Source organism: Urocampus carinirostris, chromosome 6 (genome assembly GCF_059441175.1).
Source record: "Urocampus carinirostris isolate Australia breed hairy pipefish chromosome 6, RoL_Ucar_1.0, whole genome shotgun sequence".
Taxonomy (NCBI): Eukaryota; Metazoa; Chordata; class Actinopteri; order Syngnathiformes; family Syngnathidae; genus Urocampus; species Urocampus carinirostris.
The window spans coordinates 36086201-36098535 of record NC_142354.1 but is presented as its reverse complement, the minus strand read 5'-3'; the positions used below and the strand labels follow the sequence as shown (position 1 = coordinate 36098535).

Genomic DNA, 12335 nt, shown 5'->3' with positions numbered 1-12335 from the left:
TTATATGTCTGTACTAAATCTGTCTGTATTGATTGAGTAATCAAATAAATCACAAAAAATGATATATTTGAACATCCTTACTGCTTAGTGCAGTGGTGGGCGAACGTTTTGAGTCGTGGGGTGTATTCGGTTAAAGAAATTGGCGGAGGGGCTGATTCAGTCTCAAGCCAATACAGTGGAACCTCGGGGCGGCAGTAGCTCAGGAGGTAGAGCGATCATTTTAGGATTAAGGGATCCCAGTTCGAATCCCGGCTTGTCCGTGTTACATGCCGAAGTGTCCTTGGGTAAGACACTAAAACCCCAATACCCCCAATAAGCAGGTTAGCAGCCTTACATGGCTGCACAGATCATGGGAAATGGGAAGCACAATGTAAAGCGCTTTGGGAAGTCATTGACTTGAAAAGCGCTATATAAATGCAGATCATTATTTCATTTCATTTCGACCATAATCCGTTCCAGAACCCTGTTCGAGAACCGATTTGTTCAATCACCGAAATCATTTTTCCCATTAAAAATAATGTAAATGGTTTTAATCCGTTCCAACACCCTGAATGTTTACCATGAATGTTTAACGTAAACATGAAGCTTCCGTACGAAAGTTTACGCTAACATGATTGTGTAAAAATAAAAAAATCAGGTAGTTTACAAGTCATTTAGCACCACAAGTGGCTAGCGCTTTATTGGAAAGGGGGCTCCGTTCCAACACCCTGAATTTTGGGCTCAGTTCCAACACCCTGAATGTTTGCCTCGAATCATAAAGCTAACCCAGGCTAATCGTACGTTTGCGTTATCGTAATCTTCCGTACGAAAGATTACGCTAACATGAATGTGTAAAAATAAAAAAATCAGGTCGTTTACAAGTCATTTAGCACCCGGGTCTCCACAACAAGTGCCTAGCGCTTCATTGGAAAGGGGGCTCCGTTCCAACACCCTGAATTTTGGGCTCAGTTCCAACACCCTGAATGTTTACCTGAATGTTCAACGTAAGCATAAAGCTAACCCAGGCTAATTGTACGTTCGCGTTATCGTAATCTTCCGTACGAAAGATTACGCTAACACCAACGTGTAAAAAAATTAAAAAATACACGATCTACACCCGTACGCCGCTCAGCATCGCACTCTAGCGTACGCACTCACGCATTACCGGCGTTCGAACTCCGAATTTTTGACCGAACAGCGAAGCAAGAATCTCCGATTTGTTAGAACTGAGAGGCGTTCGAAAACCGAGGTTCCACTGTACTTTGGTAATACATGGGGGGTTGGTATAGTAGACCTATCCAAACTTTCTTATTTGTATTTACAAATAAATATACATGCAGGCATCTATATGTGCATGTCACATATCATTTTATGTTTGTTTATAGATTTTATCATATAGAGGTGTGGGTCATTTGGTACTGGGTCGCACAGAAATAAGTAAAAAATTGCCTTAATTGTTGCTTATATGACACCCATTTAACAGAACTCAAAGTTCAGTTGTGCTTTTAGTATCTTACCATATACGATGATTACTCTATATTTTCATTGCTGACCAAATTTACACCACATTAGATGTAATGGGAATCAAACCCGATTCACAGCACAGTGCAGAATCCTAACCACTAGAGATGTAGATGACATTGTAATGGAATTATATTTCATCACGTTGTAGTACATGGGCTATGATTAAATTAAATTATTGACAACTTAAACTATGAACAAAACACCAAAATAAAATGTACATTATAAATATTATATAATATACTATATTTTCAATACATAATTTTAATCATGGCTCCACTTATTCAGCAACGTGATACCATGAGGAAAAATAGTGTGATGATGAGATCAAATCTAATGCATTTTCCTATGTCATCTACATTCCTAGTGGTCTTGTAATGGCCCAGTGTATTTAGCCTTATCATTTTTATTGTTCTTGTTATTATTCTGTTTTTACTGAGCCAGGCTGCGATAATATTGTCAAATATTAAACTGGCTCATGGTACAGAAAACGTTGGGTTCCACTGATATAAAAAACACAGTATATTAGGCCCCTATTTTTATTGAATTTTCATTGAGATCAACGTTGTGAAACATTGTAGGTAACGAGATTGGCAGTCCTGGGACTCAAAAGAGAAAAAAAGAGAAAAGACTATAAAGATAAATAGGCAAAACATATTTACAACATAGCTTGGAAAACGTGACTCGGCGCTTCTAAATTCGAATAATAATTCACAAAAAAAATAAAAGTGCAATCTTACATTAATGCGAGAGAAGTCCAAAATATTTGCCACCAACAAGAATCAAAATAAATTAGGCCAAGAAGTATATATTTAAACAATTTTTTGCCTTTTAAACATTAAATGTGATAATATGCATTATAAAAAAAACTCAAACGGACACTGGTGGACAAAAGTGGCACCGAAATAATTTATCATTACAAAAATCATCATTATATTTTTAACATTTTCTTTTGGTGGACCGGATTAAAAAGCCTAATAGGCTGCATGTGGCACCTGAGCCGTAGTTTGCTCACCCCTGGTCTTAGCAGTTGCATGATGCATCTTTCAAAGATGACAGAAATTCTTAGTGAGTGGTTTTCCAGAAAGAGAGCAGTAATTGAACAGCCTGACAACATTGCTAATGATCACAACTGAGCTAAATCGGAGCTTTTTGAGTTCACACTACTAAAAGTAATTTGAGTAACGTTTTTCTTTCAAATAAGCCAGTTGAATTTGTCCTCTGATGGTTTCGACTTTAATCGGCCGCCTATTAAAACCCGATTGCACTCGCCATTGAGCTTAATGTTAACTGCACACAGTAAAGCTCTTTATTTGTGGATGTGTTTGTGTGTCTGTGATGAGAGTCATACAGTCTACGCAGTATATTTGACCTTACGATTTAGACTTCATGCTGTCAAATCCTTTGAAAATAATTCTTCAAAGCCTGTTCCTGCACACAAACACAAACCTCTTTCCCTTTATACCCCCCTACCCCGCTGCGGGTGACATACCACCTCTTCCAAGGTAATCTCCCGTTTCTCCTCGCCGACCGTTCGGAGATCGGCCAGATTAGGCTGATGTCCTGCAAGATGGCCACCGATGGTTCACACGTGTTCTCCCCAAGGTCGTTTTCGGACGTCCTTTGCAGAATTGTTTCGAATAATATTTATCATCATGACCTGGTAGTGAGTCTGATGGATTTTAATGAAAGCACTCCTTTTTTGGGGCATCCTCAAAAACATGATTTGATATGCCTGTATTATTTGTGATTGCAACATCCTTTGCTGTCTGGTAATCCTGAAAGGGGGATGCCACATGTGCAGTCCCTTGTCAAGGTTTCTTCATTTTCCTCATGTTGAGGTTTTTGAGTTTTTCCTTGCCCTCATGTTGGTTCCAGATCAGGGCATGGTGTAATAATAGTCTGAAAAAATAGTCTGTGTAATAACTTGTGAAGCCCTTTGAGACTCTTTGTGATTAGAATAGAATAGAATAGACTATACCTTTATTGTCATTGATACAACGAGGGATATATTGTGACAAAGAAATTGGACGACTCCAGTTCCACATTTTACAGTGAGGATAAGGAAAACAAAGAGATAAAGGAACAAAGAAGATGTTTTAACTGTCTTTGTTTTATAGACTTTGTTTCCTCCGGAGGGGGGGTGTATGAGGGGGTGAGGGACAGACAGAGATGGGTGGATCCAACTGGATGTTTGATCTTATTAAGGGCTATACAAATAAAAATGACTTGACATTACCAACAGCATGTCACCCACACAAATATATAAGAGGGAGAGAGAGAGGGAGAGAGAGAAGAGAGAAATGAAATGATCTGCATTTATATAGCGCTTTTCAAGTCAATGACTTCCCAAAGCGCTTTACAATGTGCTTCACATTTCCCAATAGCGGCCGTGATCTGTGCAGCCATGTAAGGCGCTAACCTGCTTATTGGGGGTTCAGTGTCTTACCCAAGGACACTTCGACATGTAACACGGACAAGCCGGGATTCGAACTGGGATCCCTTAATCCTAAAACGATCGCTCTACCTCCTGAGCTACTGCCGCCCCGAGATTGAGAGAGAGAGGAGTGAGAGAGAGAGAGAGAGAGAGAGAGAGAGAGGGTACTCCAGCGTAAACACATAAATACAGAAGCTGTCCAGAATTTTGAGTTTTTCTACTCGCTAATGCTATCACCTGGCTTAAGTCATAATTGCAGACTCTGTCAAACTGCTTTTGTGGCACGTGCAAGTATGTGCATTTCTTAGATGCGCTTCAATAAACTCATCGTTTTTCATCTTTTGGGGGGTTTGAGTTGGCATTTGGACTGTGTTTAAGAGAGTAATTTTGTTAATTTCACTATTTACAGCGTACGCTTATGGAAAACTGCGAGGAAGAGCATAAAATCAATCTAGCCAACTTTCTGACTTTATTGGACATTGTGTATTATCTAGCGCCTCCTAGGGATGAAAAAATGTCATCCGTTAAAAAGAACAATATTAATTTGAATACAGTACTAAGCAAAAATACACGGACAATCAAATGGATTTTTTTTTTAATACTCGTAGGTCAAGACATTTGTAGTTACTTAACAATATATGACACTCACCCGAAGGGGAGCTGACATGATTGTCCACCATCTTGCTGCTACGGGTGCCCCATAAAAATTTTTTCCAATAAAATACAATTTAAAAAATACAATTTACATTTTTTTTCAGTACACTTTCACAGTGAAAATTAAATCAATGAAATTAAAAATTAAAAAAAATAAAATAGGAATTTGAAATTAATTAAAAATAAGTGAAAATGATGTGAATGATCCGCATTTGTATAGCGCTTTTCAAGTCAATGACTTCCCAAAGCGCTTTACAATGTGCTTCACATTTCCCAATAGCAGCCTTGCAGCCATGTAAGGCGCTCACCTGCTTATTGGGGGTATTAGGGGTTCAGTGTCTTACCCAAGGACATTTCGACATGTAACACGGACGAGCCGGGATTCTAACTGGGATCCCTTGATCACAAGACGAGCGCTCTACTTCCTGAGCTACTGCCGCCCCTTATCAACATGACCTGGTAGTGAGTCTGATGGATTTTAACGAAAGTACTCCTTTTTTGGGTTTGTATGTGTTTTGAGGGGCATCCTAAAATACATGCAAGATAAAAATATTTATCTATATTTATCAAATGCCCAGTGATTAGCTGGCAAGCCGTCAACTGGTCAATTTCAGCTGGTCTGGGCTCTAGCACCCTGAAAACCTGATGCGGATAAGCACTTTTGAAAATGTGTGAATTAATGATTGTTTTTAACTCTAATATCAGGATGAATGAATAACAGATAATGATTAAATTTTACAAATTGTAAGTGGTACATACTATACCTACCAAAACTTCCTCTTTGAGCGTTATAAAAAAACTCAAGACTAGTATTTTAGTCTACAGCTGCTTTATCTTCAAGTGAGACTAAGTCGTCGTGCGTGTGAATAAACCGCTCCAACAATCATCGCAGAGATCTGGCTCGATTTGAGAACACCCGATGCTAGCACGCAGCTAGCCAGACGCTCTCTGAATTGCCTTCTTACAATGAAAGGATAAGCCCTCCAATTTCGTTTTACTTTTGTATAATGACAATAAATCCAATGGATTTTCACTTTTCATGGGTGGTTCTGGTCCCCATTAATCACCGAAACCGAAGGATCTCAGTGTCTTCTTATATCACAGAAACCGAGGGATTTCGGTTTATATAAGATATATCAAATTTCATGTAAGACATGAATACATGGGCAGAAAAACACATTTCATTTTTTTACATAATCATGATTTTCCCAACAAATCGGCTCGGTTGAGTATACACCAATTGTTAGTCTGTGCTTTGACAAAGCTTATTGGCATTGCTAGCATCCATGTCACCAGCCTCTGATCTTAGTGAGAGGGTCTGTGAATCGCTAATGCTAGCAGGCACATCAAGAAAGTCTTGGCATATTCACCTTAACACATCCTTGTGTTTTTATTTGCATCCCCAGCTCCGGTCATCTTGAATGAGTTAAACTGGACGCAAGCCCTGGAGCGAGTCTTCATCGAGAACCGTCGAGATGACAGCTCCCTCCGCTGGCAAGTGTTTGGAAGCGCAACGGGAGTGACGCGCTACTACCCAGGTAAACTAGACGACCGCGCGCCCGTCCTTATAACTCAGTGCCAGATAACGTCTAAATTGACCCTCGAGCTTCTCGGCGGAACGATTTGTTATCAGATGTCTGTGTACTGGTAACCGGATAGGTGGAAAGAAATTATGACTTTGATGTAATCTAAGGTGAAAAATCCTACAGTGAAGTGGAACACATCCATTTTATTTCGCAGCCACTCCTTGGAGAGCTCCAAACAAGATTGACCTCTACGACGTCCGACGAAGGCCATGGTAAGTGACATTTCTATCAGCTATTAAATATCTTTTCTCAGCGACCTATAAGAATTAGGTAGCTATAATCAACATGTAGATTTGCATAGACCTTTTATAATGTTATTGTTATGACCCATTCTTACCTGACCTACTACTAAGTAAGACATTGTTTTTTTGAGCATCTCCTTTTTTGTATTTTTATAACATTTTCAAAAAAAGGGCTACGATTCTTCCATAGTCTTCCATAGTTATTGGCATATTACACTTAAGCATTTTCTATGAAAACTGACAAAATCGAGGGGAATTTAAGCAATGCTCAACTCTGTATTGACAATGTTGATTGGCCCTTGGTTATATACGGTGCATTACTGCCATCTGTTGGACACTTGCAGTAACAGCAGGCGTGATCTGCATTTTATTTTTAAATGACATTGTCGAAGAAGTATTGTAAATGTTATATATATATATATATATATATATACCACAGCTATATCCCCCTATTGGGAGGTGGCTAGAGTCATTTCTGACTCGTTTTGGGAGATTGATTCAGAGGAGGGGATTCCCAGCCCCCTCGCTCAACCCAACTGAGGTGTTGGGAGTCATTAGGTGACCAAACCCGCCAATTCCAACCCCTAATGCTGAACGCCAAGCAGGGAGGCAACAGGGTACCAATGTTTAAGTCTTAGGTATGACTCGGCTGAGGCTTGAACCACAACCTCCCAGTCTCGGGGCGGGCGCCATACCCCCAGGGCCACCGAGCTTTTAAATGTAAAAATTGTATACTTAAATGCTGCTACAAAATCATTTTCAAAAGCAGAGAATTCTCTATCCATTCTAAACTGATTTTCAATATTTGGCTACTCTGGCTCTACAAACCAACGCCCCCAAATCTTTTTTTTTTTAAATCAAGTCATCCAAAACATTTGAAAACCATCAGAATTTGCTCATAAACATTCAATAAAGGCAAAATAGTGAAACATAACAACAATAAGGATGTTTTTTTTTGCTCAAGACTGTGATATCATTGCTACAGTTGCTTTAAGAGTAATGCCTGGTTTTGGCGACATCCAATGGACATATTTAAAACTGCAGCGAATATTTCTCCTGTGCTTCTTCTTGTGCTGTCTTGCGGGCCACATAAACTGATGTGGCATACCGTAAGTTTGACACGTGGGGTCTGGAGTTTACAAAGACAAAGTCAAATAGCGTCAGCTTTCACAGCAGCAATGTTTTCACTTGTAATACTCAGCTGGTTTTTGGGTTATGAAGGAAAATGCTGCGGTGGGCCAAGTTTACGCTTCTAGTCGGTGGAGCTCAATCTAGGTGACACTGTCACATTGGTTTTGCGGTGGTTGCGCTGCCTTGTTGCCTGGTTACTGGCCGGAGTGAAGTGGACATAACCGTGACAGCAATGTTGATTGTACCTGACCTCCTTTTCCGCCTCGTCCCAGTTTGAGTGGCTTTTTGGGGTCAGGTTGGGTGTCATGGGGGCACAAACAGGAGATCATTTAGTTTGGATTGAACTACACTGTAAAAAAAGTATTCATTTATTTGAAAAATGTAAGTAAAATGAACGATTAGCAATCCAAAGAATACCACCAATTCAGAGTGGCCCCTGTCAAATGCCCGAAAGTGGCTGGGTTTGGCTGCGGCCGTGACCCCTACTGAGAATAAGCGATGCAAAAAAATGGATGAATGACTCAAAAGAACACTTATATTGAAATACCATATGAATGGTGGGGTGTGGCGGCACACTTTTTAGGTCATGAGATCGAATCCTCCTGTGCGGAGTTTGCATGTTTTCCCCATGCCTGCGTGGGTTTCCTCCGGGATCTTCGGTTTCCTCCCACATTCCAAAAACATGCATGTCAGGTTAATTGGCCGGTTCAAATTGTCCCTAGGTGTAAATGGGCGAGTGAGTTGTCTGTTTCTGTGTGCCCTACGACTGGCTGGCAACCAGTTCAGGGTGTCCCCTGCCCACTGCCTGAAAATGGCTGGGATGGGCTTCAGCACCCCCGCAACCCTACTGGGGATAAGCGGTGCAGATACTGGATGGATGGATGGATGGTAAGGAGTGTAATTCTCTGGGAATGACTGTAAATTCCGGACTATAGAGCACGTGCTGGGTTAATTCCGTCGGCGGGCCTGGTCCAGCCATAATTTCTGCTTTGTACGGTAGCAAACTAGTTATAGCCTGGCTTTCTCTTGGACACTCATACCTTACCATATTTTACATTTAGAAAAATTACCTTTGTGATTAGCACGTGTGCGGCACAGTTCTAAGGTCTTGGGAACTTCCAGTGTGGGTTCAAATCCAGCTACCGGACTTCCTGTGCGGAGTTTGTATGTTCTCCCCGTGCTTGCCTGGGTTTCCTCCGGGCACTCCGGTTTCCTCCCACATTACAAAAACATGCATTTCAGGTGGATTGGCCGGTCCAAATTGTCCCTAGGTGTGAATGAGCGAGCGAGTTGTCTGTCCCTGTGTGCCCTGCGATTGGCTGGCAACCAGTTCAGGGTGTCCCCTGCCCACTGCCCGATGATTACTGGGATGGGCTCCAGCACCCCCGCGACCCTACTGAGGATAAGTGGTGCAGCTAATGAGATGAGATGAGACCTTTGTGATTAAGTCAATCTCCCTATTCAAGTCAAGCTGCCAAAAGCTCTGCTAGTATTTTCCTTTTTGTTCAATGTCTATCAGATTAACAGGGATTTCCCACCATATTGAAATTAATTTGTAATCAGCTTGGTTAAAAATGTGTTAAATAGTAATACATGCAAATTCCAAATCAAGCATAATGTCTGTGAGCAAATAGAAAGGGGAAAATTGGACTGCTGTTTGTGTGATCTGTCAGCTAGTCCAGTTCTCGACAACACTTTTGACAGAGCGACAGGAGGTAAACACGACAGGAAACCGGAGAAGGGGGAAGGAAGAGAGGGGAGGACGAGAAGGGAAAGTGTTGCTGACAAGGTGAGGGAGGTGTTGCGCATCTTGTCATCAAACTGTATCCTCACCTTCCTTCTTCTCCACACCAAGTTCAAACTAGAGTGAAGTTGGAATAAATTGGTTTTCAAATACAGGAATCCCTCATTTTTTGCAGGGGCTTCAAAAGTTTCAAAAGGCAGGGTTCGTACGGGTGCTCAAAAACATTAATAAATGCTTGAGTTTCACTGTGACATTTTTAAGGTTTTAAAAAGGCTTGAAATTTGGATAAAGTGCTTGTAAATGCTCGTAATTGTTGCCATGCATCTCGGCAGTCTGACTCAATAGACCAGACATTAAATGAAGTAAAATAAAACTAGTCTCCTTAAAAGGGGTGCAGACACTGCCCCCTGGTGGCTTTGCTCTGCCATTGCATTCCTTCGTCCCTCCTGATTAACGGCAGCTGGCATTAGTTTGTGTGCCGTCATATGAAACATCATCGTACGATACGCATCATTCTCTACAAGTGTACGTAATCAAGCTGTGCATTGTAGCGGCAAAAAGGCAGAATTCATGTCAGTTTATACTAGCTGGTTGACAGAAAAAAGATTGTGGAAAAAAGAGAGTAACATTTCAAATAAGAACAATGTATATGCTAGCAGCAAGATAGCGAGTTTAATTAAGCAAAGGAGTGAGGATGGGCCATAAAGGCATTTCCACCAAAAAGTTCTATAAAGGCATTTCTCTGTTCTCAAAGACTTTTCTACACCAAATAATGAGATAAAACCACAACAAAAAACTATTAATAATAAACTTAATCTGTCATAAAAAAGTAAAAATAGGGTCAATAATTAATAAAATAAAGAGTTAAGAAACTAATTATAGGTGGACAATTTTAAAAACTTGCGTCAAAGGGAAGAAACTCTCCCCCTCCTTGGAAGCTCCGTGTTACATGTTTCAATTTGCCATGGGTCAAACCAGAAGTAGCTAGCCAATCATATTCAAGGGCAGGCGTACATTTATCTGTAAACATTAGTGTCTGAATTTTGAGCTCTGCCACACTAATTAGCAAGGAGGTAGCTTCCCTCTCAAACTCGCGTCATTTACACACAGGCAGACACAGGCAGAAAAAGGATGGAGACTGTTTAGACCAGGGATGTCAAACTCAATTGCACAAGGGGCCAAAATTCAAAACACACTTAAGGTCGCGGGCCAACCAGGATAAACATTTATTGAACACACCTAAACTGAATGTTTTTGGAACATAAATATGAATAAAAACAGACAAGAATATTAAATTTAAACCTTAAATCACTTATACAGTATTTATTATTTTGCTGTAAAAAAATATCTTGTTAAATTATACAACTTAGAACTTAACTTAAAGAACTTAACATTAAAATAACATTCAAATTCCTTTGCTCCTCTGTCAATGTATGTATTAAAAAAAACTTAAATATCCCAAAAGATTTTGCTCTACTTTATATATCTCCTGTCAAAAGTAGAAATATGAAAATGCTACACAAATTATTTTGTAAAAACGTCACAACATTCTGAGAACAGGGAGCCTGATGTGCTTACCTTTGGCGCAGACGGAGTAGGGCGAAAGATGGGAGGGAGTGCTTGCACTTTTTGCACAGCTCCACCCATCCCTCCCACTCACCCAATCAAATAACTTTAAGTTCTCTTCCGGTGTTTTGGCGTATTTACAATTTGTTCCGTGGATTCATCAAAAAGTATCTGAATACTGAACACAGATTATATAGTGAGCTTTTATAAAAAGAATTCTTTAGCGTTGTACAGCCAAAACAGTTTTTTTTGTGTGACACCTTGACTGTAAATTTAAAGAAGCAAAAGCACATAAGTAAACCACAATACAGGAAGGGATTACTGTTTTTCGACTTGAGTTGATGAAAACTCCAAACTAAAAGGTTAGACCCAAGATTCCAACCCAGACCTCTACCAGCTCAGTAGCCTAGATGGTAGTGTGCCCGCTTTGAGACTGGGAGGTCGCTGGTTCGCGCCTCGACCGAGACATACCTAATTGGTATAATGGCGGCGCCCTCTGGCTGCGGCTGCATCGACTCGCTACAACGGGTCAGGTGTATCGACATTTCGTTCTGTGTACATTGTTACAAAGAATGACAATACAAAGGAAATTATTATTATTATTATTAAAACCATGAGGTAGACATGTTAACCACTTTCTCACCATGCTGCCTACCCTTCCTTTGGTTTTCCATGTTTCTAATTTCCCTTTAAATCGTTTTGCCTTTGATGCCCAGTATTCCCTGTTGCTTAGCAACCCGGCAATGTCGAAAGAGTGTCACCCTGTGTAAGGCCGTATTTGTGTGATTATAGTCACTACTGTTGTTTTTCATGGCTATGTGCTGACCTCTTGTCATGCAGCAAGCACACAAGAATAACTATATTGTAATGCAAAATAAACACCTCTGAAAGGACAGTGGGAACTTTGTAAAGGCAGATTGTTTGCATTGTGTTTGCCTTCCATTAGGCAAGTGTAGCCGTTTGAGCAGTGCTTTTCAACCAGCGTGGCCCTTTGTCCAGAGTGCCTGATGCGTTTTTAGATTAGTAGACACTCAAAATAAGGAGAGAAGACATCAATGGATTTTGAACTTGCAAGGAGAACAGAAGGAGACTGAACAAAACCCACAGATTCCAACCTGTTAAAAAGGGTCCTCCCCTGGGATTGGCCAAGAATGACAACGATATAAACAGCGCATGATGGTCAAAATTGCAGACAACAGTGAGAAATACCAGTCAAAACAATAAGCAGTGAGCCAAAACATCGAAGAAACGCAATGATAACAGTCAAAATAAAGAACAACCTTTGCTTCCTCAGCAAACGTCTTTGCAGGTGTCTAATTGTAAAAGCAGAATAAATATAAATTATAATGTAAATAAGGGGAGCACAGCGGGGCAGTGGATAACGTGTGTGCGGCACAGTTTTGAGGTCATGGTATCGAACCTTCCTGTTTGGAGTTTGCATGTTCTCCCCGTGCTTGCGTGGGTTTCTTCCGGGT

At 40.6% G+C, this 12335-nt stretch overlaps 1 protein-coding gene across 5 annotated transcripts in view; it reads left to right on the top strand.

The window, feature by feature from the left end:
* cacna2d2a (calcium voltage-gated channel auxiliary subunit alpha2delta 2a) overlaps positions 1 to 12335 on the top strand; it is a 319851-nt gene that overhangs the window by 222121 nt on the left and 85395 nt on the right. For all 5 annotated transcript variants that reach the window (XM_088338886.1, XM_088338884.1, XM_088338887.1 and 2 more), the window contains 2 exons: positions 5998 to 6129; positions 6332 to 6389. In XM_088338886.1, the coding sequence (XP_088195012.1) occupies positions 5998 to 6129; positions 6332 to 6389 (190 nt within the window). The remainder of the gene's footprint in view (positions 1 to 5997; positions 6130 to 6331; positions 6390 to 12335) is intronic.